This window comes from Bubalus bubalis, chromosome 15 (genome assembly GCF_019923935.1).
Source record: "Bubalus bubalis isolate 160015118507 breed Murrah chromosome 15, NDDB_SH_1, whole genome shotgun sequence".
NCBI lineage: Eukaryota > Metazoa > Chordata > Mammalia > Artiodactyla > Bovidae > Bubalus > Bubalus bubalis.
The window spans coordinates 33,164,896-33,191,063 of record NC_059171.1 but is presented as its reverse complement, the minus strand read 5'-3'; the positions used below and the strand labels follow the sequence as shown (position 1 = coordinate 33,191,063).

Below are 26,168 nucleotides of genomic sequence, written 5' to 3'. Positions count from 1 at the left end.
ATATATGTTTGTGTGCATATGAATATATTCTTTAAATGTGTTTTATTTACATGTATATTTATACTTACATATGTGAATATATTATATATGTGTTTTATATACAGATACATAAAATAGTCCACGGGGTCGTGAAGAGTTGGACATGACTGAAGCGACTAATCACGTATGAAATAGAGGATGTCAAATTCGAAATGAGTGTTTATGGACGTAAATTTATCCAAAATTATTTCTTGTACAAAGTTTTCTGTTGTGATCTATATGAATTTAAGCAAATCACTTTGTGTAATCTATGAAATAAATATCCATTGTCATATTTTGTGAAAACAAAATCTAAGTGATCACACCACATGAAAGGAAGAAAATTACATGCAGCTAGAATGAGTTATATATATAAGGGAACTTGACCTTAACCGACAGTGCCTTTCTTTATGTTCTAGAAAATTCCCAAGGCCACTTATTCCTTCTCCACATTTCTGTTTAGCTTTAGGATGAGAAATATATATCTTTGACATACTTGTGAAACTTAAGTAAGTGACGAAGTCATCACACACTGCTTTGTGTAATGAATCCTTTAAGGTCTTTTGGAACACAGTTGAAAAAGAAAAGAGAGAGAGAAGTCAAAAGACAGAAGGCAAGAGAGAGATTTCTATTTTTTAAATGTATAATTAATGTTATATACTTTTTTTAGGACAGTCATCTTTATGTGAGAGTTTTAGGATCACTATTCATACTTAAAAATAAAATAAATATGAGGTCCTTTGTATATGTTTTCCTCACATTTACATAAATATGTAGCTACAAAGCTTGAACTTTACATGTCCAAAGCTTATTCAGTTATTCAGTATCTTCTGAAATCTAATATCTGTTTATACTTATTATCTTCTGAAATTAAGAGAGAAAGGAATTTAATGCTCACTGAGTGTCTGATACATGTATTCTCTCATACAATTATATTTATGTTAATTGAGTGCATATGTGCATTGAGAGAACTCTAACATAGTTATAAAAGTAAATCACAAAGTATTGATGTCTTATTTCCCATCTAATAAAATCAATATTTACTAGGCTGACATTGAAAACACTGTCTTAGGTACTCTTACTGCTTTTTTTCCTACAATCTTATGTACAAGTAGTGAATTATATTTATTCGCAACTCTCCAGAAAACTCATGGAATTTTTTTTCTTTAGTCTAATAACATCACTGGTACTTTAGTTTCACTTATATAATATTATATTGCTTTAATGAAAATAAGAGCAACTAGTGACATTTCACCATGTGTTAGTGCTGAAAATGTTTTAATGGATTCAGTTGTGTGTGTGTGAGTATGTACACATATGTACATGTATATATATATCTGTTTTTGTGTGTATATATACATGTATACACGAATACACACCAACATATGCCACTTCTACTAGTTCTGAAAATTGATCAGAAGCTCATGTAAACAAAGCTCATTCCTCTTTGCTGTCACATAATACATTGTTTAAATATGGTACAGAGTTTATTAATTTTCTTTTATGTCTCAGAAGCTGAAACTGTTTTCAATTTGAGTCCTATTTTCTGTGATAATGACCGCCATTTATATTTCATGAATACAGCTGCATTTAAAGTGATAACATTTTGATCACAGCATGTATGTATATGTACACATATGCGTACATTTTAACAGACTGTTTATTAAAATTAGCAGTATCCTCTCTGATAGAGGTCAATTCAATAAAACTGTCAATAATTAAACACCAACTATGTGCAATGCACTGATAATACAAAAGATTAAAGGAGGGGGGAAAAAAAGCTCTTCAAAAGTCCCGAGTCCCTTAGGAGTGACATGCATTTGTAAATAACTAGAATCCAGCATTCTTTCTCCTGTACCTAAACTCTGGGAAAGCAGGGTTGTTTGATGATTTAAAACAATTTAGTATGTGAAAGTCTAAGGCGGAATTGGCATTCTGAGTTCCAAAAGCTAAGCTTACATACACACTGACAACGAATTACTTCTTATGAAGAAAAGCAGTTTTGATTTATTTGGGGTAAACTTATAAATGTGGAAAACAATTAAACCATTTGGGGGATCTCTCTTTTTTTCTTTTATGTGTTTTAAATTTCAGCTTCTCTATGAATCTTTTTTTTCAAATATTTTTAAGAGCTTAATAATTGATGGTGTTTTCTTTTTTATTATTATTCCTATTACTCCACAACAAGGAGAAATGTTATTTCTTGTAGGTAAATGACTTTAAAAAATTAATTTAGGGTTCTTCCTTGCTTTAATTTATTTGCGTCTTCTGCAGAGGTTGTGGACAGTTTAATAACCTTAATCCAGGGAAAAAATAATGCCAACAGAAAAATACATATATAAATCAGAGGGAGGGTATAAGAAAGTCAAACAGGGGCTCTGTATCAACCTAGAGGGGTGGGATGGGGAGGGTGATGGGAGGGAGTTTCAGAAGGGAGGGGATATGTAGATATACCTATGGCTGATTCATGTTGAGGTTTGACAGAAAACAGCAAAATTCTGTAAAGCAATTACTCTTCAACAAAAAAATAAGCAAATTTAAAAAATATATAAAGCAAAAAAACCCCAAAAAAATTCGTTGCTGTATTGCAATATCAGAGCCCCTCTCATGAAATAAAATCTCACTCATTAGGAGATTTGTGTCTCAGGATGTCCAGCCAGCCCTCAGTACTGGTTTCCTGGTATTCTGCTTGCTGTACGAAATGTCAAAGTCTGAAATGATTTTAACTGTTCCTTTTGGAAGGAATGACTGAGGGGTTGTCTCGAGAGAGAGTTCTTGGTGTGATGAGGTAGTTCTTGCTTTGGTATGTGATACAGTGTGATTAACAAACTCCAGATTGCACAGAGAAGCGGGTCGGAGCACAGGTTATTAAGTACAGTTCCCTACCCAAGACGATGTATTGCCTCACACTGATATGGCAGGACTGGAGGGGGAATATATACATCTATATAAAAGCAAAGACAATCCTTGCTTTCTTCTTGAGCAGCTGCAGCCAGTCCCACTAATGGACGTGCAAAAGCAGAAACGAGCAGCCCAAGGTATGTGTTCATTTTTACAGATGGTACTGCAGACAAGTTGGTAATGGAAAAGGAAGTCGTGTACGTGAGCTTTTTGAGCGTGGGGGTGGGGGGTGGGGGGGCGACAGAAGGACAGCCCGATTACAGTACTTTCCTGTGTAATTGACCGTGTGAGTTATGGAAGAAGCAGTTTTCCCATGAAAGATTTCACTTATTACAAAATTACATCATTACTGTTAAGGAAATGCATAATTCCAAGTTGTCTTTTTAAAATAATGTCATTAAAACTTTAAAAATCAGCTTAGACATCCCTGTCTGCCCAGAACCTCTATAATGAAATTATCCACCAGAGTTGGGTTTTACCTGTAACAGTCACAGCATCCTCATTTAAAGCCAAATCTTTCATTTGAACAATGGCAAAATGTACTAGACACTTATTTTAAATATTGGAAAAGTGTATTTAAATACCTGGTTTGGGGTCATGAAGAAATACAAAGTTGAATAAAAAATGAGATAGTATTTCAAAAGAATTATTTATAGATTCAGAAGTTAAATGAAATTTAGGTTTATTTCCCTTAAGTCCACCCCCCCACCTCCGTGTATTTAAAAATCACAGAGAATGAAATGATGTAAGAAGTATTACAATATGGTCTAGTAAAGTTTTTAGTTATTTAATTCAAATTGCATATTTGGTATCAGTGTCTCTTATTGATCCATTTGCAGATTTTTAACATAGTTCTTAACTATTTCAAACCAGGATATTTAACTGTATTTCTATACATTTTGTTGCTATTGTTAAGTGAAAACAAGTGGCAATTACCGTCTTTCTGCCGAGCAAACTGTATGCTATCTAATGTCTGATCTCAACTCAATACCGGGTAAAACATGTTTATAGTGTTAAGAAGATTTTAGGCTTTGCTCTTATATATATATAATGAAATGGAAACTGTATCACACATGAAAAGTATCAGAGTCAACTGCACAGGCCACTGAAGAACATGTACTTTTATATCTTATAATGGGGGAAATGTTTAAGGAAAAGTAATTAAAAATACTTTCATATTATTCAAATCTGAGGAATTTGGTAAAACGACCTCATTTTTCAGAATTGGCAGTATTTTATCTTGAATAATGAGGATTCCACACATTGCAAAAGGTCTCTGCCAAGGAACATACCAATATATAAAATAAGTCTAGTACATTGTTACCTGAACATGTGTGTTTACAGCATTTCTCAAAAGCCCGGTACCGTGTTTCCTGCCCTGTCTCTAGCCATGGCGAATACAAATGAGTTCCTGGTTCACAACTGCCTTCCCATGATGGCATTTCTAGGCACTAAGTTGGTGCACTAATTTTTGCTTTTCAACAGAGGCTTTGTTCACATATATTTTTTATTTTTAGTTTTTGAGACAACAGTATCAAAACTCATGCACTACACCCATCTGCCTTCCCCACACTACCCCTCCATCTCCCAAATGCTGCGTTCCTCTGGCTTCGACTGTATCTTTTAACCTCAACACAGATCGTTGCCATATCTGATCAAGGATGAGTCATTTCTTTCTGGTACCTCAAAACTTGCATAATTTAATCAGCTGTTATAGGGTGGTTTGAAGAGAGAAGGATTCTTCAAAGCTAAGCTATGGTGAAATATTTTTGGTAAAATTCCCCAATCACTTCTTTAGTAATAGGACCTGAAACATGGTTAAGAACTGTGGCTCTGAAGTGAGAGATCTTACTATTTAGTAGATGAAAAATGCTTCTAAGGCTTAGTTTTCTCATATGTAAAGTGGATGCTGCTGCTGCTAAGTCACTTCAATCATGTCCAACTCTGTGTGACCCCATAGACGGCAGCCCACCAAGCTTCCCCGTCCCTGGGATTCTCCAGGCAAGAACACTGGAGTGGCTTGCCATTTCCTTCTCCAATGCATGAAAGTGAAAAGTGAAAGTGAAGTCGCTCAGTCGTGTCTGACCCCCAGCGACCCCATGGACTGCAGCCTTCCAGGCTCCTCCATCCATGGGATTTTCCAGGCAGGAGTACTGGAGTGGGGTGCCATTTCCTTCTCTGTGTAAAGTGGATAGAATAACAATAATGATAATAATGTAGTAATAATTCCTGTGTCTTAGGTTTGTTTAGAAGGTGTCAGGTAGAGAAACTAAGTCTGTAGTGTATCATTCTAGACAAAATAAATACTTGGTAAATATTAGATGTGTGATTTTCAAAAAGGGACAAGAAGTAGTCACGCGAGTCTACCAGATAACTGATTCAAAAATGGTGTTTGCTTATGGCTGCACTCAGTCTTTGTTGCTATGTGGCTTTTCTCCAGTTGCAGTGCATAGGCTTCTTTCTCATTGTGGTGGCTTCTCTTGCTGCAGAGTGCGGCCTCAGTAGTTGTGGTCGAGGGGCTTTGTTGCTCTGCAGCATGTGAAATCTTCCTAGACCAGGGGTTGAACCAATGTCCTTCTGCATGGGCAGGTGGATTCCTAACCACCAGACCACCAAGGAAGTCCCAAAAATGATTTTTAGAAAAAGTCATGTGTTTTTGCCCGTACTTAAGAGACTAGGATGTATTTTTGACACTAGTTAAGTCAAAGAATCATTCACAATCTTTTACCTCATCAGTAAAATGAGAGAATAATAATCCCAAGTAATTCATTTTCAATCCAAACTGAGATAAATATATGTCAGGAGTTCTTAACCTCACAATCCATGGGTACTCAGATCCATGTGAAATCTTTGGATGCACTTTATGAAGGACATTCTTTTGAACAGCCTGAAGTTATTTGCAAAATATTTTACATATCTTTTTTATTATCTGGGGAGAGTGTCATAAATTTTATCAAAAGAGTTTATGACTCCCAAGAATATTAGAAACCATTGATATAGATGTAAATTCCTTGAGGATGGTAACACTTCATTGACTAGTTATTATCTGTTAGCAAATATGAAAAGAATTACTAATTATTATCTGTTATTTTCCTTTTCTTTCAAAATGACCATGTCATCATCATTATCTATCATAAAACCAATCCTACTTAAGTAATACATAAAATACCTCTCTTTGTTTCTTAAATTAAGTGCTTCGAAGCTGAACCTTTTGAACTTTAGGCTTTTTCTAGAAAAGTCCCTATCACCAAGGTGCTTATTTTCTATACTGTGAAGAATTCCCACAATAAATGTTTGCCAAATATATTGTTTAAATAAAAATTGAAATAACTTTATTAAAACAGAATTGGTTCTCATATTGTCATGCTGAAATTTACTTAACTACTAGAATTGTTTAACTGTGCCTCCAAAAAGCCCCCCCCTTTTTTCCTTTTTCAGTGTCAGATTTTGGCACTGGCATAGAAGAAAGTCCCTGTTGAAACACTCTTGACCATTGTTGTAACTGAAGGAAAGGTGAAAATGGATCTGTGGTGGCAGAAATAGAAGCAATAAGAGGCTTGAGCAGTTCTTTTGACAATAGTGACTTTCACGTGGAATGAAAAGACAGTGTAGATATAAATCTTCAGCTATATTTTCAGCTATCCAAATACATATTGCTGTAAAGGCAGGACATTGTTACAGAAACAGCATGGGTTAGAACTCTAAAGATCTGAGTTTTTCTAGTCCTAGTCTGTTAAGTAATTTGTGTATGACATCACATGTTTGCTTTGCTCATTTTCCAAATATGGAGTAAGTCTAAGTATGGAGATGGGGGTCCTTCAGACCTATGTAGTAGATTATATCATCTGTATGATAAATTTCTAAAATCAGAAGATTTGAAGAATCCATAAGCATAATTTAAAATGTGGGATTTCCCCGGGGAACTCTCATTTTCTGCAATCCCGCACCACGAGTCACCAATTGCATCTCAGAAGAAATGGAGCTAATCTGTTTTAACATGTCCTGATATATTGGGCAACTCCAGCATGGTGACGTGTCAGTGGAAAAGTCTTGGGCACATTCATACCTGGGTTGAATTGCTAGAATATGAATTGCCTCATGTCCTGGAACAGAAGTTGTTCCATTGCTTCTAGCCAAAGATGTCAGTTTAGTTTACACTGGTCTCCATTAGCATTTCTGATGTGTTGAGGAAGTGAATTTAATAAGCAGGGTAAACAGGTTTTGTTTCCAAACTCTGAGATAGGTGATTATAAGATGGATGCTTGGCTGAACCTTGTAGAGTCTCTTCAGTTTTCTGGCAAGAAATCTGGGGGCATAGAGGGCTGTTTTAAAGCAGGCATAGACTTACTATACAGCCTGTTTCAACTGATTCTTTACAATTTTATTTGGAGCAAGAGTCAGCCAAGGTATTGATATCTATTGCTTTCTGTTGGCAAAGCTGTCTCCCTGCTCTTGCTAAAATACTGGCCAGCCTGTGCTTCTGATAAAATTCTGGCTGTGAATTTATTTAGGTGTTCTTTGCAAGCCACTGTCTGTTTGTGGTGTTCTTTATATTCTGTAGCCTCTGCTGGTGGGTAGTCAATAGTCAGTTAATTCCTTAATGGGGGTAAGTGGGAGAGAGTGACCTTCTCTGTCTCTTGGTGGTGAATAAGAGTGATAATGGCTAAAATATTATTTATCATTTATTCAATAGTTATTAAATTTCAATTTTATAGTGACAGTCATGAACACATTATTTAGTTTGTATCAACTCTTTTGGTGGTTGACAGGAGAAGGAAATGGCAACCCACTCCAGTATTCTTGCCTGGAGAACCCCAGGGACAGAGGAGTCTGGTGGGCTGCTGTCTATGGGGTCGCATAGAGTCAGATATGACTGAAGCGACTTAGCAGCAGCAGGACATGATTACCGATGGGACAATAAGCAAGGTTCTTGTTTCTGAAATGACTAAACTATTATCCATTTTTATAAAGGAGCACAGAGAGTAAACCCTCTGATTATTAGATAACTTTCAGCCTTTAAGTGAGATGTATTTGTGGGAGATGCTTTGGTTTCTTGAGAAATGTTTTCATATAATTTACATGAATTAAACTGTCACCATTCATCAACAGTCTCAGTTTTTATCATGTTAACTGTATATATGGTATGTTTTTAGCAGATTCTTCTGTGAACAGAGAGATTACAGACCATGTCTGCCATATACTTCACTGTAACTCTAGCTTCTAGCACAGTGCCAGGCACATAGTGGACATTTAATAATTAGTCCCAAAACTGAATTGAATTATATTTACCACTGAAATTTTATTACTACAGAGTTGTACCAGAAGGTTCTATCATAGCCAACTATACATTTCCCTAAAATGAAGTTCTCAAAGGATTCTTGATATAATCAAATAAACATAGAATTGTTTAAAGAGTTAAAAATATTTGAGGTGCATCCAGACTAACAGCACGTATATCAAATTTCAAGTTGATTTGATTTAAAATGGCCGAGATATAAAACCATAAAAAATGTGAGTAAATACTCTGCCTATCAAGGCTTGTTATGTAATTACATGGTTTCAGTATGGTTTTTATTCATAGAAAACTATTATAAAGGATCATTTCTGCACAGATAAACTTCTCCAATGGGGACTTTTAATATCTTGGAGATGAATATCCATGACTCTAAATGTTAAACCACTTGAATGAATAATTCAATCAAATTTACTTTTTATTGATCAAATGAAATAAGTTCTGTTAATAATGAAATTTGAAAACCTTAAAATGTTTGCTTTTGGCTGATCTTCAAATAGTAAAATAAGCTATAAAAATAGCTGAACCAACTTAAAACTTTTTTTCTGATTCTTGTTCTTTTCTGAAGACTCATCTGGGTTTACCAAAGTATGTGTCAGCGCTTAACACAGGGGGATCTGTAATTGACTGAGAATTTAAGCCCCCTAAAAGCAAAACTTGAATCAGAAACTTTGAGAAAAATTTAGTGATCATGATGCCTTACAGTAGTTAGCTGTGAGCCTAAAGACTAGAGATTTCTTCTGTTAGTTATTTAGTCATTACACTTCTTGGTGCGCTCTCCAGCAGGGAAAAGAAAAAAAAAGTTATATTAGATTTAAAATGTACTTTTATTAAAAGGTGGTTTGTCATTTTCTGTTTCAAATCCTGGCATGGATGATTGTCCAGATTCATCTCCTAACTTGCTGTTGTTAAAATCGGTATGGTGGTTATAATACATTTGAAACGTGGGAAGGAAAGAAGTGATCCAAAGAATTCTCAGTAATTGAAAAGCCTTGGAGATGCTGATCATGGGGGCTGGCCTCAGAATTCCTTGCAATGAACTATTCCTGTCATCACCACTCTTCCTTTTTCACACAGGAAATTACCAGCCAGCAGAAATAACATACAAGCCATACAGATTCGACCTAAAAGTTAGTGGGCAAATTATTTAAATTTGAAGTTAAACGCAGTAGTTCCTTGTTGATTCCAGAATTTCCTCTTTAGACATTTTCCATTGAGGTGACTTTCATGTAGATTTGGGTTTTCTGCTGACCATCCTTCAGTCTAGCCCTCCGTTGAAACCACATATACATAGGAAGTGCACTTAGAGAAGGCCAGGGGCAGAGCATGCTATGACCATGCATAGCTTTGGATATGTAAGAGGACAGCTTTCCTTCAGCCTGAAAGGAGGGCCTTTCAGGTACACCTTCATGTTATCCACTAACTGCTTATTCCTATCATTTCCTCTCCTAGAAGTGTCTTTATCCATATCTCTCAAAGGACAGTGCATATGTCTCCTGCACAAAGTCATGGAGGTTCAAATCATTATAAACTCCTTTTTGGGGGGGTGGTGTTCAGTTTCCAGGATCTTGGTTCCGTGGCTAGGGATTGAACCCACACCCTCAGCAGTGAAAGTACAGAGTCCTAACCACTGGATCACAGGGAATCCCCTATTATTAACTCTTAAAAGCAGCTTGTAGGAAAAGGAGAAACCATTCTATTATTTAAAACATACACATATACCATCAGCAATGCATAACTCTAATGATGTGTATAAAGAAGAGGTAGAGCTTCATTCTTCAGTTCAGTTCAGTTCAGTCGCTCAGTCGTGTCCAAATCTTTGCGACCCCATGAATCGCAGCACGCCAGGCCTCCCTGTCCATCATGAACTCCCAGAGTTCACTCAAACTCACGACCATCAAGTCAGTGATGCCATCCAGACACTTCATCATCTGTCGCCCCCTTCTCCTCCTGCCCCCAATCCCTCCCAGCATCAGAGTCTTTTCCAATGAGTCAGCTCTTTGCATGAGGTGGCCAAAGTACTGGAGTTTCAGCTTTAGCATCAGTCCTTCCAAAGAACACCCAGGACTGACCTCTTTTAGAATGGACTGGTTGGATATCCTTGTAGTCCAAGGGACTCTCAAGAGTCTTCTCCAACACCACAGTTCAAAAGCATCAATTCTTCGGCACTCAGCTTTCTTCACAGTCCAACTCTCACATCCATACATGACTACTGGAAAAACCATAGCCTTGACTAGATGAACCTTTGTTGGCAAAGTAATGTCTCTGCTTTTGAATATGCTATCTAGGTTGGTCATAACTTTCCTTCCAAGGAGTAAGCATCGTTTAATTTCATGGCTGCAGTCACCATCTGCAGTGATTTTGGAGCCCAGAAAAATAAAGTCTGACACTGTTTCCATTGTTTCCCCATCTATTTGCCATGAAGTGATGGGACTAGATGCCATAATCTTAATTTTCTTAATGTTGAGGTTTAAGCCAACTTTTTCACTGTCTTCTTTCACTTTCATCAAGAGGCTTTTTAGTTCCTCTTCACTTTCTGCCATAAGAGTGGTATCATATCTGAGGTTATTGATATTTCTCCCAGCAATCTTGATTCCAGCTTGTGCCTCTTCCAGCCCAGCGTTTCTCATGATGTACTCTGCATATAAGTTAAATAAGCAGGGTGACAATATACAGCCTTGACATACTCCTTTTCTTATTTGGAAGCAGTCTCTTGTTCCATGTCCAGTTCTAACTCTTGCTTCCTGACCTGAATATATGTTTCTCAAGAGGCAGGTCAGGTGGTCTGGTATTCCCATCTCTTGAACAGTTTCCCACAGTTTATTGTGATCCACACAGTCAAAGGCTTTGGCATAGTCAATAAAGCAGAAATAGATGTTTTTCTGGAACTCTCTTGCTTTTTCCATGATCCAGCGGATGTTGGCCATTTGATCTCTGGTTCCTGTGCCTTTTCTAAAACCAGCTTGAACATCTGGAAGTTCACGGTTCACATATTGCTGAAGCCTGGCTTGGAGAATTTTGAGCATTACTTTACTAGTGTGTGAGATGGTCCTGACTTTATATCTTCAGGGCTTAGCAGGTACCTGGCTTCAGCTGTTTTTCAAAGAGGAAAAAAAAAAAAAAAAGCCTGGAATGTAGAATTGGAAAAATTAAGTCCCTTGATTTTCTTGTCTCCAACGTAATTAGCCATCTCTGCCCAACTGAAGATAAATTTGTCAATCCAAATGGGAGACATTTCTACGGAATATTTTTTAAAAAACTTTATTTTCAAAAACAGGAGTAATGACTAGTGATAAAAATTATTGCAAGAGAGATGATTTTCAACTTTAATAATATTCAGCCACTCAAGACAGACAGCACTGTCCTAGGTACTTATTAGACTATTTGATGACTGTTAGGGGACATGATTTCTGTCTTTAACACAGTATAAAGGAGAATGAAAACCGTTTTAAAACTCTGTTGTGCCTGATAAACTGAATGAAATAAGGTCTTTAATGCCTTTCTTTCTCTTTAACAAGCTTGTTTTTAAAAAGTAAGGCAAGGGAGACTTCTATTTTGCTTCCTTTGGCAACAGACTTTTCTCAGCACTTGATTGGGTTAAGGATGTTGGTGACGTGGGAAAAAATGCCATACTTGGTCCAGCTAGGTGACATTATGCATGGTGCGGCTTTCGCTGGGGTCAGGCTGTCATCTGTGATGTGGTTTAGAGAGATGCGTCATGGTCCACCGTTCTGTAGTCACACAGTGAAGGACACTGCCCACTTCTCCCACTTACTCTGCTGCTTCCAAAATTTCCAAGTTCATCAAACATAGGGTTCTTCAGTGCTTACCAAAGCGATACATTTGTTAGATGGGAGGTAACTAAATGTATGAAATATTTCTCACCTACCTCCTACTCTCTGCCCCCACACAAGTACGCGCCTATTGAATTCTAGGTGTGAACACCTAGATATTTCACTCTGACTCAACTTTCCATTCCCATATTTGATAAGAATGACACAAATGAAATGCATGTTCTAATACTCAACCGTATGCTTTAAGCATATCTAAAATGTAAAATAAGTAGATTAAGGTGATAAGAATGAGACAGAATATTTTTCTCTTAACAAAAGAAATACAGCTTAATCCCTAATGGGTCGATGATTGATCGATAACTTGAGAGCTTACTACATCCCTGACATTGTTTTAATTATACGTCCATTTGTCCACATGAATACTCACAGCAGCTCACACTTTAAAGAGGGGAGCATTTAAGTACTGCTGAGTTAAGTAATTCACTCAAAGTCGTACCCAGCAACTCAAGACAGAGGCATGTTTTGGATGCAAGCTGTCTGTCTCATAAATCTATTAACCCCCATGCCATACTGACTCCAAATAAGTGAATCCAAATTACTCTTGATGTATTTAAAATAAGATATGGTTCACTTAAAATATACCAGCCTCTATTGGAGCGTAAATGCTGGTTAAAGCAAGATGTGCCTGTGTAAACCAGCACTGTAATTTCAGGATTTTCCCTTGAACTAATGAAGGGCATTTTCTTTGCAAGAGACTTAAGTGCAAAAGTATGCAAGGTTGAAGCGTTCTCTAAAACCAGGATTACACCCACTTTGGCATGCCGCGTCAAGCAGCCAGGACGTAAGGAAAGAAAAGCAGGCTGCCGTGAATGGTTATACATTCAGGTTTGAGCCGCAGCCATATATGTGGGTTAGTTTCCAAATGGACATTTACATTGCCTTTATGTGGATCAAATTGGTGTTTATTTGCCAAACGTGTTATTTAGATCTTGGGGAAAAGACAGCATGGCCCCAGGGAAGTTTCACAGTTATAACCTAACTAGGCTCCCCAGCTTACCTCGGATAAAGGGAGCCCCAGAGTGTTTGATAAACACAAGCTCTAATAGTTCATTGATTTGAGGGAAATAGCAGTCTGTCCTTTTGCAGTAGGTCCCTATTGGGACTTTGAGGACCAGTACCCAGCGTTTTGTTTTGAGACTGAGAAATTTATTATACGCTCCTGGTCCTGATTTGGGGGATCAGGGGAGTAAGGAGAAAAGGGGAGCCAGAGATTATCTTTGTGAAAAATCTAGCTTTTATTACATCACCTGAAGTAGCACAACCTGCTACACTAATGAAATTGTGTTCTTGGTTGAAAAGGGCAATTGTTAGCTTGACTTTGTGCTCACTAAAAACATTCCCCCAATCTTGTTAAATTATTGCTCTCATTTCAGATTTTTATGGCTATGCAGCTTACCAGTCCTCATTTCTTTACGTTTCATTCATTTTCCTTGTATTGATGATTAATGGAGGATGTCGAATGTTAGAGTGAGCAGGCATCAGCAATTGCAAGATCATAATTAGTTTAGCTGACGAGGGCCTCTGATAGCACTTGCATCTGGATGGAAAAATTACCCTATAGGGAACTGGCTGCTCACCAGGTCTTTTTAGTGATACATTGTGAAACACCCGATGAATCAAATGCCCTTTCAATGCCAAGAAAGTGTTCCAGTCTTGAAGCCAAAATTATGTCTGCAGAAAGCTTTCCATTTGAAATGTATCAGAGTACAATTATAACCATTGTATTTTCTTGGCAGGGATACCCCTCGTCTACAGTATGGACTCGAGTTAAATAAATTGCCTAAATTTTATGAATCCCTGAAATTTTGACGTATAGTGTTTGTAATTTTAAATTTATCACAAAATTGGGTTCCAGCAAGACTTTTTCCACTCCTTATCTAACATGCATATTTTATCATTAAAGGCTTTGCTTCCTAGAGAAAAGAGAGCAGAGTTGCAATTCAGGCTGTCTTTTTTTTTTTTTTTTTTTTCCCTTCTTCTTCTTCAGCCAGAGTTCCATTTCCTGCCTGTTAGTATTTGCGCCTATGAACACAGCCTGACTTTTGTTTCAATGAGAAGTTTAATGGAATCATTACTTGATAGCAAGAATGGAACAAGCAATGCTAACGATCTACTGTTAAATATTCTTGTATTATTTTTCAATCTGGTGATTAGAGAATTCATCCTAAAATTTCAGAAACGCTTGTGATTTCCAAGTCTGAGTCAAATAAAATAAATAAGTAGCCATTGATGGGACTATGTTGTCTGGCTTAAGCAGGACCCTCATAAGGATTCTCATTAGTAATACTGTACTTCTAGTTGGCAGAAGTTTCTTCTGTTCCTCTCAGATTTGGGAGATAGAGGGTGTTCTCTTTCAGATTTTACAGGTGCAAATGAAAAATTAGAACTGAGTGTCTTATTAGTGTCTAAATGCTTAATGTTACATGAATGACATCCAGAAAGACATGCATCAGGTTTAATTGTAAGTGGTTTACATGCTGCACTTATTCCAAGTTTGACTATATTTTGAAGCTCAGGTAGCCTGGGTGCCTCTTTTTCCAAAATATATTAAACATATTGCCATGCTCTGTCTTTTGACTTTTGACACTTTTAAAAGGTATATTTTAGGGTTCAGCATTTAGGAGCCATCATTAAAGGCACAAACCCCAAAGTTCAAAAAGTTAAAGCTGTTTCTGTGAAAAGCCTTTGGTGTTGCACACACCTCATCCATCACTGTAGGGTTAATTATAATGAAAATCAGTGGTGCCTATTAAACACAATTGAACCTGACCTCATTATGGGCAGCGTGGTTTTTATACTGTCATTGTTGCTAGTCTAAAGACAAAACTCCTGGGTTGATTTGGTCTAACTCCACTGATCATGTGACTCACCTCTGACCTTGTTTTTTTTTTTCCCCCATTTCAGAGGCGCAGAGGCTCGGGTGTTTTTTGTGCCAATTGCTTGACCACAAAGACCTCTCTCTGGCGAAAGAATGCAAATGGCGGATATGTATGCAATGCGTGTGGTCTCTACCAGAAGCTTCACTCGGTAAGAACTTGTTAGACTGTTTCAGGAAAAGCTTTATAAAACAGCCTGGTCTGTGGCGTGATAAGTACCATTCCCTGGCTTGCAGTGCCTGCCCCTGCAGAGTTTAATCCAGTTGCTTTGAGCGCACTTGTGATTTATGGTGGACCGGCCTTAGATGTTATGGGGAGATTCATGTGAGATCATTACTAATGCATTATGTTTCTTTTGATAAAAAGAGGAAAATGATTGATTTCTGGGAACTTCACATAACCAATATGTGAATGAGTGGGTATCAGAATTCAGTGACATTAATTTAGGTAGAAAGGAGAAACTTTTAAAGCTCAATAGTATATAAATTAAAAAAAAAAAAAAAAGGCAAGAAGACTCTCCCATGTTCAGTATAAAATATAGGGCAAGGGAAAAAATGCTTCTTTTCCAGTCTACTTTTGGAATTTGCAAGTGTCATCTAGGCTGGAAGTAGGACAAGTTCAGAAGAGTGGTTCTTACTGGGACCAAGATGCCAGGTGATTCTCTCCAGGGCTTCCAGCAGCATCTGAGGGCTTGAAGAGCACACAGCAGAGCAGAGGAAGGTGCAGAGATGTTCTGTGTTTTAAGATCTCTGGCTGGCTAGTTTCTAAGACTGTCTGAGCTATGTCAGTTATTTCTAACCAAATTTTAGGTAGAATCTTATAATAAAATTTAAACTTACAAATCTCCCATCTTTATATGCATTTGACTTCCCGAAGGATGTTTTTTTTTTTCTTTTTGATTTAGAAAGTTTAGGGACTTCCCTGGTGGTGCAGTGGTTAAAGCTTCGCTTTCCAATGCCGGGGGTGCAGGTTCATTCCCTGGTCAGGGAACTAAGATCCCACTACCTTTCAGCAGCCAAAAAACCAAAACATAAAACAGAAACAATATTGTAACAAATTCTTTAAAATCTTTAAAAATGGTCCACATCCAAAAAAAAAAAAAAAAACAAAACTTAAAAAAAAAGTTTATCTGCTGACCAAAGCTGCCTTTAAAAATAGGAATGCCCCATTTAGTAAGCAAAAATCTGTTTCCTTCTGCCTTTTGCATTTTGTTTGGCATTTTACCACAGCTCTTAGCACCAGCCAGTGAATGGAATACAGTTCTATCTAGAATACGGGGAATACAGTTTTAGACAAAATGTCCTCCAAAACGGACCACTGGAAGCACTCTTTTAAAAAATACATGCTGCCAACAAGACTAATTGGTAGTAAACTGTGAAAACCTTAGTTATTAGCATGTAGCTAGTAGAAGGAATCTCCACCTACCACCACCACCTTACTTTTTTTAAGCCTTCACCATTTAAGCAAGCAATAAGCTTCCATTTAATGAGTACTGACATTAATGATTTTAATTGAATGCTGTCCAATCAAAGGCCAAATATTAATTAAACTGCTGCTCTTCCAGGTTATGGTAATTTATGCAATATAAATGAACAAATTTTTAACAATTATTTTAATATTCATCTCTCCAGAGATGTTTTTGATTTTGAGGGTTTTTTTAAAATCTTAAATTTCCTATACTTCTACTCCATGAATTCCATGGCCCTACATGCTCTTAGTTCTTATACATTTGTGCATAATAATTCTCTGATGTCTCTTTTATGGGCTGTAATTCCTTTACCTGTCACTTAAATATTGGTCTTCTTTAGGATTCTAAAACAGACACTATATTTCTTCCACTGTGTATTCTACAGGATAAAACTCTTCGTTCCCTTGAGTTTTCCCATCAACTCCATATATTTACATTTTTTATGAATATAACCTTTATGAACAATGCAATGCACAGATCTAATGTATAGTGTTCAGTAAGTTTTAATAGTGTCGTCTTAATCAAAATATAAAATAGCATGTTTATCTTAGAAAGTTATCATGTAGCTGTTTTAAAATAATAGTGTTAAAATATTGAATTGTATTTAAATATTATAATTAAATACAAGTTTTAAAATATATCAAAATTTTTGAAATTACCTAAAGCAGTGTTTAGAGGAATATTTTCAGCATTAAATGCTTATATTCAAAAAGAAGGATAGAGATTAAATATGTATGTTTGAAATATGAGATCTTTATAAATCTGAAATTCTGAACAAAGTAAATGAACATGGACTATCCAGGGGACGTGACATTTTCATTCTAAAACCAGTAATTTGATGTTCAATAACAAGTGCGTCCTCTTTTTTCCTTCAAAATATCTTTGTGACAATAAAAACACTCCAAGAGGATTTGTGTTTTGTTTAACACTTAAAAAATACTCTCTTGCATTCAGATACATCATTTCCAGGTATAATTCACAAATTACATATTGTTCATGTTCATATTTTATGTAGAGATTATTTCCTGATTTCAGTAATCTTTTAGAAAAAATCAGATTTTAGCCCATTTAAAGATTCTTTAAAATTTTAATTTGTAAATATGCATTCACTTATTAAACATATTCTCTTGATTTTATAAATCAAAGTTAAAGCTCCTACTGCAAGTAAAGTTTTTATTATAGTCTTATCTATGGATTTTAGTCATGTAATATAAACACCTGTTGAACATGTACATAAATACCAGTCATATCATACTTAAGCTGGGTGAAAGTCAGCATTCTATTTAAGTACAGAGTAGAATGACAGATAGGATATTTGAAGCAAGCCTACAAATAAATTTAGATTTTCAACAGAAAACAAATGCTTCATCTGTTAACAGGTAAAACCTTCCTTAATAATAAGTACTTATATAATTAGAGGAAAAGAAATGAAAGTGGGAGATTTATTAAAACACACACACACACACACACAAAAAACCTCTCACTGGATATGGGTTTGATCCTGAAGAATTCCACGGTCAGAGGAGCCTGGCAGGCTACATTCTGTGGAGTCTCAAAGAGTCGTACACAGCTGAGCAACTGTTGGGCTTCCCGGGTGGCTCTGATTGTAAAGAATCTGCCTGCGATGCAGGAGAACCATGTTCAATCCCTGGGTTGGGAAGATCCCCCAGAGAAGGAAATGGCTTACCCACTGCAGTATTCTCGCCTGGAGAATCCCATGGACAGAGGAGTCTGGCGGACTACAGTCCATGGGGTCAGAAAGATTTGGACACAGCTGAGCAACTAACAATTTCACTTTCACTTCACTTGATATGTTTCCTTACAGTTCTGTCAGTTTGCCTTTGATTATTTATGTTCTGACGTTTAATATTATATATCCACACTTGCAGTTATTTAGAAGAATCTGTGTATTAGTCATCTGGGCCTTGACATAACAAACTACCATAAACTGGATGTCTTAAAGAACAGACATTTATTTTCACAGTTCTAGAGACCGGCAGTCTGAGATCAGGGTGCAGAGTGGTTGGGTTCTGGTGAGAGTCTCTTCCTGGCTTGTAGAAGGCTGCCTTTACTCTATGTCTGCATTTAATCTTGTGTGTTAATCACTCAGCTGTGTACGACTCTTTACAGCCCCATGGACTGTAGTCTGCCAGGCTCCTCTGTCCATGGGATTCTCCAAGAATGCTGGAGGATAACCATTCCCTTCTCCAGGGAATCTTCCCAACTCAGGGATTGAACCCAGGTCTCCAACATTGCAGGCAGATTCTTTACCATCTGAGCCACCAGGAAAGCCCTTACTTAACCTTATTTACCTCCTAAAGACCTAATCTTCAGATACAGTCACACTGGGGGGTAAGAGATTCAGTATATGAATTGGAAGGGAGTATCTAGGGGATGGGGAGGAAGACATAGTTCAGTCTACAGCATTGTATCATTTTTCCACAGTTGTCATCAAAACCAATCTCCTGTGTTACTGTTGACATCTTCTTGGTGCATGACTCAAAAGTTGAGAAATCTTTTAGAAAAATCACATTTCTTCAACTAGCTTTCTATATTGTTTTATCACAAAATAATGCAATTCTGAAGTCTATTGAGTTTGGAAAAGCTGTTTTCAAGTAGATTAAAGTTTTCAGTCCTCTCTGTAAAGATGGGCATGATTTAATTAGGGTAAAAGAGTGTGCTTTGGTTCTGTCCTCTGATCCTGCTTAGGGCAAAAGGAGGAGATTTAGTAAATCTATAACATAAAGCCTCTCTTTGCTTTGAACTTGAACATGGTTTATATTTGTGAGGAATTGTTAATGCATTTTAATGTATTTTTTAATGTTTTCCTTTTATGTATTGTGTGTGTGTTCCCTGCAGACTCCCAGGCCTTTAAACATCATTAAACAAAACAACGGTGAGCAGATTATTAGGAGAAGAACAAGAAAGCGCCTTAACCCAGAGGCACTTCAGGCCGAGCAGCTCAACAAACAGCAGAGGGCCGGCAGTGAGGAGCAGGTCAACGGCAGCCCCTTAGAGAGGCGGTCGGAAGATCACTTAACTGAAGGTCACCAGAGAGAAATTCCACTCCCCAGCCTGAGTAAATACGAAGCGCAGGGTTCATTGACTAAAAGCCATTCTGCTCAGCAGCCAGTCCTGGTCAGCCAAACTCTGGATATTCACAAAAGAATGCAGCCTTTGCACATTCAGATAAAAAGTCCTCAGGAAAGTACTGGAGACCCAGGAAACAGTTCATCCGTATCTGAAGGGAAAGGAAGTTCTGAGAGAGGCAGTCCCATAGAAAAGTACATGAGACCCGCGAAGCACCCAAATTATTCACCACCAGGCAGCCCTATTGAAAAGTACCAGTATCCCCTTTTCGGACTTCCCTTTGTACATAATGACTTCCAGAGTGAAGCTGATTGGCTGCGGTTCTGGAGTAAATATAAGCTCTCCGTTCCTGGGAATCCGCACTACTTGAGTCACGTGCCTGGCCTACCAAATCCTTGCCAAAACTATGTGCCTTATCCCACCTTCAATCTGCCTCCTCATTTTTCAGCTGTTGGATCAGACAATGACATTCCTCTAGATTTGGCGATCAAGCATTCCAGACCTGGGCCAACTGCGAATGGTGCCTCCAAGGAGAAAACGAAGGCACCATCAAATGTAAAAAATGAAGGTCCCTTGAATGTAGTAAAAACAGAGAAAGTTGATAGAAGTACTCAAGATGAACTTTCAACAAAATGTGTGCACTGTGGCATTGTCTTTCTGGATGAAGTGATGTATGCTTTGCATATGAGTTGCCATGGTGACAGTGGACCTTTCCAGTGCAGCATATGCCAGCATCTTTGCACGGACAAATATGACTTCACAACTCATATCCAGAGGGGCCTGCATAGGAACAATGCACAAGTGGAAAAAAATGGAAAACCTAAAGAGTAAAACCTTAGCACTTAGCACAATTAAATAGAAATAGGTTTTCTTGATGGGAATTCAATAGCTTGTAATGTCTTATGAAGACCTATTAAAAAAAAAAATACTTCATAGAGCCTGCCTTATCCAACATGAAGTTCCCTTCTTTTATTATTCTTTCTTTTGATGAGTAGGTTACCAAGATTAAAAAGTGAGACAAATGTTCAGTGAGAAAAAAAAAGGAAGATGGTTAATAGTCCTGATTTAGAACCTAGTAAGTCAAAACCATCTTGGTGAATGTGTACTGTGGAAACCATCCATAAGAAGTATCACCAAACTATAATTATGATGTTTGTATAGAAAGAGATCAAAGCTGTTTAGAATTTGGAAGGGTTTACATATTATGATCCTAAAGCAGTATTGGGCTGGCCATTGGCCCATTTGTTCAAAAACCCATAAATTATTGCCTCAGTTTCGAAGTATCATGAAATCCTAGGCAGATGAGGAGAAATTTAATCTCCAGGGCAGTGAAAGGAAAATGGCGCCCTCTTAGACGAGAATCCTCTCATAGATCATGTTTCAAATTTAGACCTAGAAATGCGAGCTGTGGTTAGGCTTGGGGAGAGAGCAGCGGGAAAAATGACAGATGGTGGCACGATGATTTTGGCCAGCCCTGCCTGTACATACACATGCACACCCTCTCTGATATTTTTGTCCTTTAGATGTTCACATACTCCTTTCAAAACTAGTCCTCTTGTTTGCGATTTAGGTTCATTTTGTCCAAATATATATGCATTTTTAAAAAACAATGTCCTCAGTGCTATGTAGTAATTTTATTTTAATCAGATCATTCTTTCTTGTATGTGATGAACCAGTTTGGGTTTGTTTTCTAAGCTTCCTTTGGGTCACTAATCTCATTTGGCATGTTCTAACTAAAGGGATCCCCTCAGCTCAAAAGACTAGATGGATACAAAAGTTCAGACCATGGCATTCATTGATGTAGAACACATGGTATTTCTCCACAAGGTAACCTGCTGTATTTATTTATTTTCTTTTGGTTTAAATATAATTTCCAACTTTGTGGTCAGGCAGCGTCTAAGGTTACGTTACCACAGGCTGACAGTTGGTATATGTACCAATCAATTCCTCCATTAGATTTATACAGGTTTAGTTAAGTAGCATTAAATAGGATTCTTAGAAGTATGTTCTTCATAGTACTTTTAATACTTAAGGCTTTGTAAAACTATCCATGAAGGGAAAGCCTCAGCATAACTGCTCAGGGAAATAGGGCTAAATAACTGAACATTAAATAATTGGTTAAAGGTGCTGTTAGTCGAGCCTCAATGCTTGCTACACGGATGTATGTACAAGGACTGACTTTAATAATTTGCATTATATCGTCCCAACCAGTAGTTTATTTTTTGCCACGGAGATGTAGAAGATATTACAAGCTACTGGATGCACTGTCAGATTAACTTATTTCATTAAAGAAGTTGGGAGAACAAATAGGAAAAAAAAAACCTTATTTTTCTAGTAAATATTAATGTATTACATTTCAAATAATGGTGCCTGACATATTGAATAATTATTTTCTACAGTGTACGTATGCAACAAAGATATTCCATCATGCATTAGAGTCAGTTCTGACTCTGCCTAGCTGTTTACATTTGCAAATGTAGCAAACAAGGTAATGAAGCAACTATTTCTATTGCGGTAGATATCTTTTGTGTGTGTGTGTGTGTGTGTGTGTGTGCATTAAAATTGTAAACGGTAACATGAAACAAATGAACGTTCTTGATATAATGGTATGAAAACAAGAAGGAAATGAAAATATTTTTATGCCTACTTAGAAAAAAAAGGGTAGCACTATTCATTCCAAGTACTTTTTTTTTTAATTTTTAAGCTCTTAACTCACATTGTTATGCTTAAAATGATAACCATATATCCTCTTTTTATTGCTTTGTCTATGTTTCAGATGAAACATTTCAGAAATTATTTTGATAAGTGCTGCTGGAATCTGCAGCACTGATGTTTTTATTGCATTCTGTAGTTGCATTTGCACTCCATTTTTACATTAATTCGCAGTTGCTTTGTATTGTTTTGTTTGGGTTTTGTTTCTTTTTCCCAGTGCCAGGTCTTCGTTTCTTCAAGTTGGATGGCAGGTAGAGTTCAACCAGTTTGTGACTGTTGTAGTGAATGAAGTTCAGACTGTCTTTCTGACGCTGTGCTGTCATTTCCATTCTTGCATTTTTGTTTTCATGTAAAAAAAAAGAGAGAGAGAGAGAGAAAAAGAGAGAAAGAAATCAGGACTAAGCCTTTTGCTTCAGTTTCATTTATAAAGGGTTGTTTTCTGATCTCACCTGTCAAATAGCTCTAATATAATTCACATGAACCGAGATAAAGAGGTGAAATGAGGGGCTTTGACATTCAAATTATGTGATGTCATTTATCTTTCTTAGGAATTTTGATGAATGCATCTCAAAATGTACAGGCAGATTGGAGAGGTGGCAATTAAAGATCTAAAGAGGAGATTTCCCAAACAACAAAACAGCATTTAATTTTCTTAGTGAAAGGACTAGAAACAAAGCGCACTGTGGCAATCCTCAAGCACCACGATATGTGAACTGCTCAAAGTAGAAAAAACACTCGCAGTTTGGTAAACTTGGGCAATAGTACAGGTATGGCTTTTTGGGCAAAACTACTATTTAAGCAGTTTCTCCAGTGTATCAGACACAAGTATGTTGTTCTTTCTTGGCATATATGTCTCTTTATTTCATCATTTTGTTTTTTCCCTCAGACACACAAGTAGTAATGGTTAGCATTGGAAATACATATCACTATTCTTGGAATATTTATGGTCAGTCTACTGTAGGTAGAATATTCTTAGATAGCATTGTCAATAGATCTTATTCTGTATTCCTTTTATTATTGATTATTTTATTTTCATTTATTTTTTTTCATATTTTGATGGAGAAGAGGTTGGGCTATGAAAAATGATGAAAATTTATCAAGACACTAAAAGACCCCCTTTTTTTGACTTTTGAAAGCCTTTGTCCTAGCTTTCAAAATACATTTTTACAAAATTGATTGATTGGTATCTTTATTTTTATTTGGGTTTAGGATTTCTGAACTATTTTGTCTTAAATTGTGATTTTAAATGAGCTGTTTAGATACTTAAAATCTTTTTTTTTTTTTTAAGGATTTTCAAGATGACTTAGGAATTTCCCTTCTTGGAAAAGGCTTTCCCTATGATAAAAACTATGCGCTAGGTAAAATTGTATGTCCTTTAAAAAACATACGTCTTTTTAAAGTATGTGTCCAGATTCTGAATCAGGCTTTGGATCAAACTTTAAGCCAGGACCAGCTCATGCGTTCTCATTCTTGTTTTTCTCACTCTTTCTCTCTTCGTCTCTCACCCATGTATTCATATTGTTGTTTGGGATAGAAGACTCTTAAAGAGCCAGCCCACCTCAGAAGATTGTGGATTCAGAGACACTACACTGAGTACATGAAAAAAGGATGGAGCTCTCATGGTTAATATGTTAACTCTATAGTTAAAGGGAAAGAGGGTGCCCGTTCTTTCTACATGACATATTGAGATGTTCTTTTAAAAAAATCAACTTTTAAGATAATGATGTTTTCTTCTAAACTGTTCTCTTTTAGTAAAGGTAGATTTTAGAAAACAAGCATGGGGATTTTTTTTCCTAAGGTAATATTAATGAGAAGAAGAGAAAAAGTGATTATCTTTAACAGCTCTTTGTTGAAGCCTGTGGTAGCACATTATGTTAATGATTGCACATGTGCACATAATCTATGATGATCCAATGCAAATACAGCTCCAAAAATATTAAATGTATAGATTTTTAAATGCCTGAGGGTATACATTTTTCTTAATTAATTGAAGAGTATCAATACTGCTACTAAAGTAATGATTAGCCTCCTGCTATGTGGCTGCGAAACATCAAAGGTGACCTGTCTTAAGACCTCTGAACTGCCTGCCTGTTTAGTTCGTGAACATGAACATAATTCTAGAGGGGGAAGATCGAACATCCCGCGGTGGTAAAGAAGCTGATGGTCAGCTTCTGCGCTGTATGCCAGTTTTTTGCCTAAAGTTTACTTTGAGCTCACGCCTTTCTGTCTTTGGGTTGAGAACCATGGCAAAAAAAATAAATAAATAAAAGCAAGGCATCTTTTGTGATCAAGTAAGTGAAAGCTTGCTGACTATCCTAGATCACAGGAGAAAATGGAGGAATGAAATCAAATCCAAATATGAGACTAAAGATGCTAACCAAAGGTAGGTACTAAGTGGAATTCTATCAGCAGGCCACTATAAATGAGAGGAGGATAGAGAGACATGTACCAGGACTTTGAAGGGCTGTGTTATTTTCCCAAAGAAAGACTTGGCCAAGGGCAGAAGCCATGGCTTCATTGGAGAGCACTTCCTGTGGGTTTTCCATTAGCATTTCACCAACAGTGGACACACATGTTCCTGCTAACCATCAGTGATTTAGAAAGCATCCACAGTTATCTGCAGTAATTAGGACCTCTGGAAGATGCTAGGGTTGAAGTGTGTCAAGTCAGGGATGAAGAAAATGTGAAAATCAAATTGGTCCACACATGGAAACTGGATAATGTATCCTTACATGATGTTCTCTTGAAGGGAAAAAGTAGAGTTAGAAACTTCACTCCATCCTACAGCAGAGAAAAGCAAGAGTAACTTTTACACAGAAATAACATTTAGATTTCATCAGAGAAAATGGTTCTTCAAGACCCATGAGTCCCAAAACTGGATCCTAATTTTTACTCCTGGATTTTTTGTTCATTATATGACCTGCAGCAAATCACTTTTTTCTTTTCATGCCTCAGGTTCCTCACCTGTAAAATGGAAAAAATATATTAATAATAATATTAATAATAATAATGGTAATGTAGTACTTGTTTGTAAAGCACTTTGAGATCCTTGATTGAAAGGCACCATGAGAGTGCCAAGTATTATTATATGGCCAAGGGGCTTATTTAAACTCTCAGTTCCCAAGGGCCAGGAAAGGTTGGGGTCGTTTTTTTAAAGATGAGCTGTAAATATCATAATCAGGCAGCCTATTGTGTTGACTATGAAGAGGCAAAACTATTACAAGGCTGATAAAACCATAGTTTCTTAATGGCTACCAACAAGGCAAATATCACAATAAGAAATGCCAAATTCTTTAAGGTGACAACGTGAATAATTGGGGGGGGGCAGGTAGGGATGGGAAGCATCTCAATAATGCCAATGTAAAATTCACTTACAGCAATATTCACCAGCAGAAAATGTCTTTCATACGGAATGATTTCATGTTGCTAAGAAAAAATTCAATTTGTAGTCCTGATTTGAATATTAGAATGTTGGCTATAATAGTTCTGTTCTTACAACACATGGAATTTTTTTTGTTTTATTTAATTTTGTTTTCATAGTGCATGTTCATTTCTACTCACAAACATGTTCTTGGTGTATTTCTTATGCAAACAATCTTCAGGCAGCAAAGATGTCTGTTACATCTAAACTTGAATAATAAAGTTTTACCACCAGTTATACATGATGGTGTTGGTATGGTTTATATGGATTCACTTTCATCCATGTAGCAATAGGAAATTCAGACTGTTGTAACATATAGACAGGCTCTGATGAGTTGAGATGGTGAATTCAAGTCACCATTTAAAAAAAAAATGAATAAGTGAAAAAACCTGGATTCTCTCAGCTTGTTTTGTTCTGCTTTGCTTTTTTTTTTTTCTTTTAACCAATCAATCTCTTATTGATAGATTTTGTGTAAAAAAATTATACAAGTTTCTTTAGGAAGATTAACAATAAAAATCATGTTTATTTCAAAAAC

General features: G+C 36.7%; 1 protein-coding gene across 9 annotated transcripts in view; it reads left to right on the top strand.

The window, feature by feature from the left end:
* The window catches only part of TRPS1 (transcriptional repressor GATA binding 1), a 280,424-nt gene extending 254,552 nt beyond the window's left edge, over positions 1 to 25,872 (top strand). For all 9 annotated transcript variants that reach the window (XM_006073983.4, XM_006073982.4, XM_006073981.4 and 6 more), the window contains 2 exons: positions 14,971 to 15,093; positions 19,270 to 25,872. In XM_006073983.4, the coding sequence (XP_006074045.2) occupies positions 14,971 to 15,093; positions 19,270 to 20,331 (1,185 nt within the window). In that variant the 3' untranslated portion in view covers positions 20,332 to 25,872. The remainder of the gene's footprint in view (positions 1 to 14,970; positions 15,094 to 19,269) is intronic.
* Positions 25,873 to 26,168: the final 296 nt, after the last annotated feature.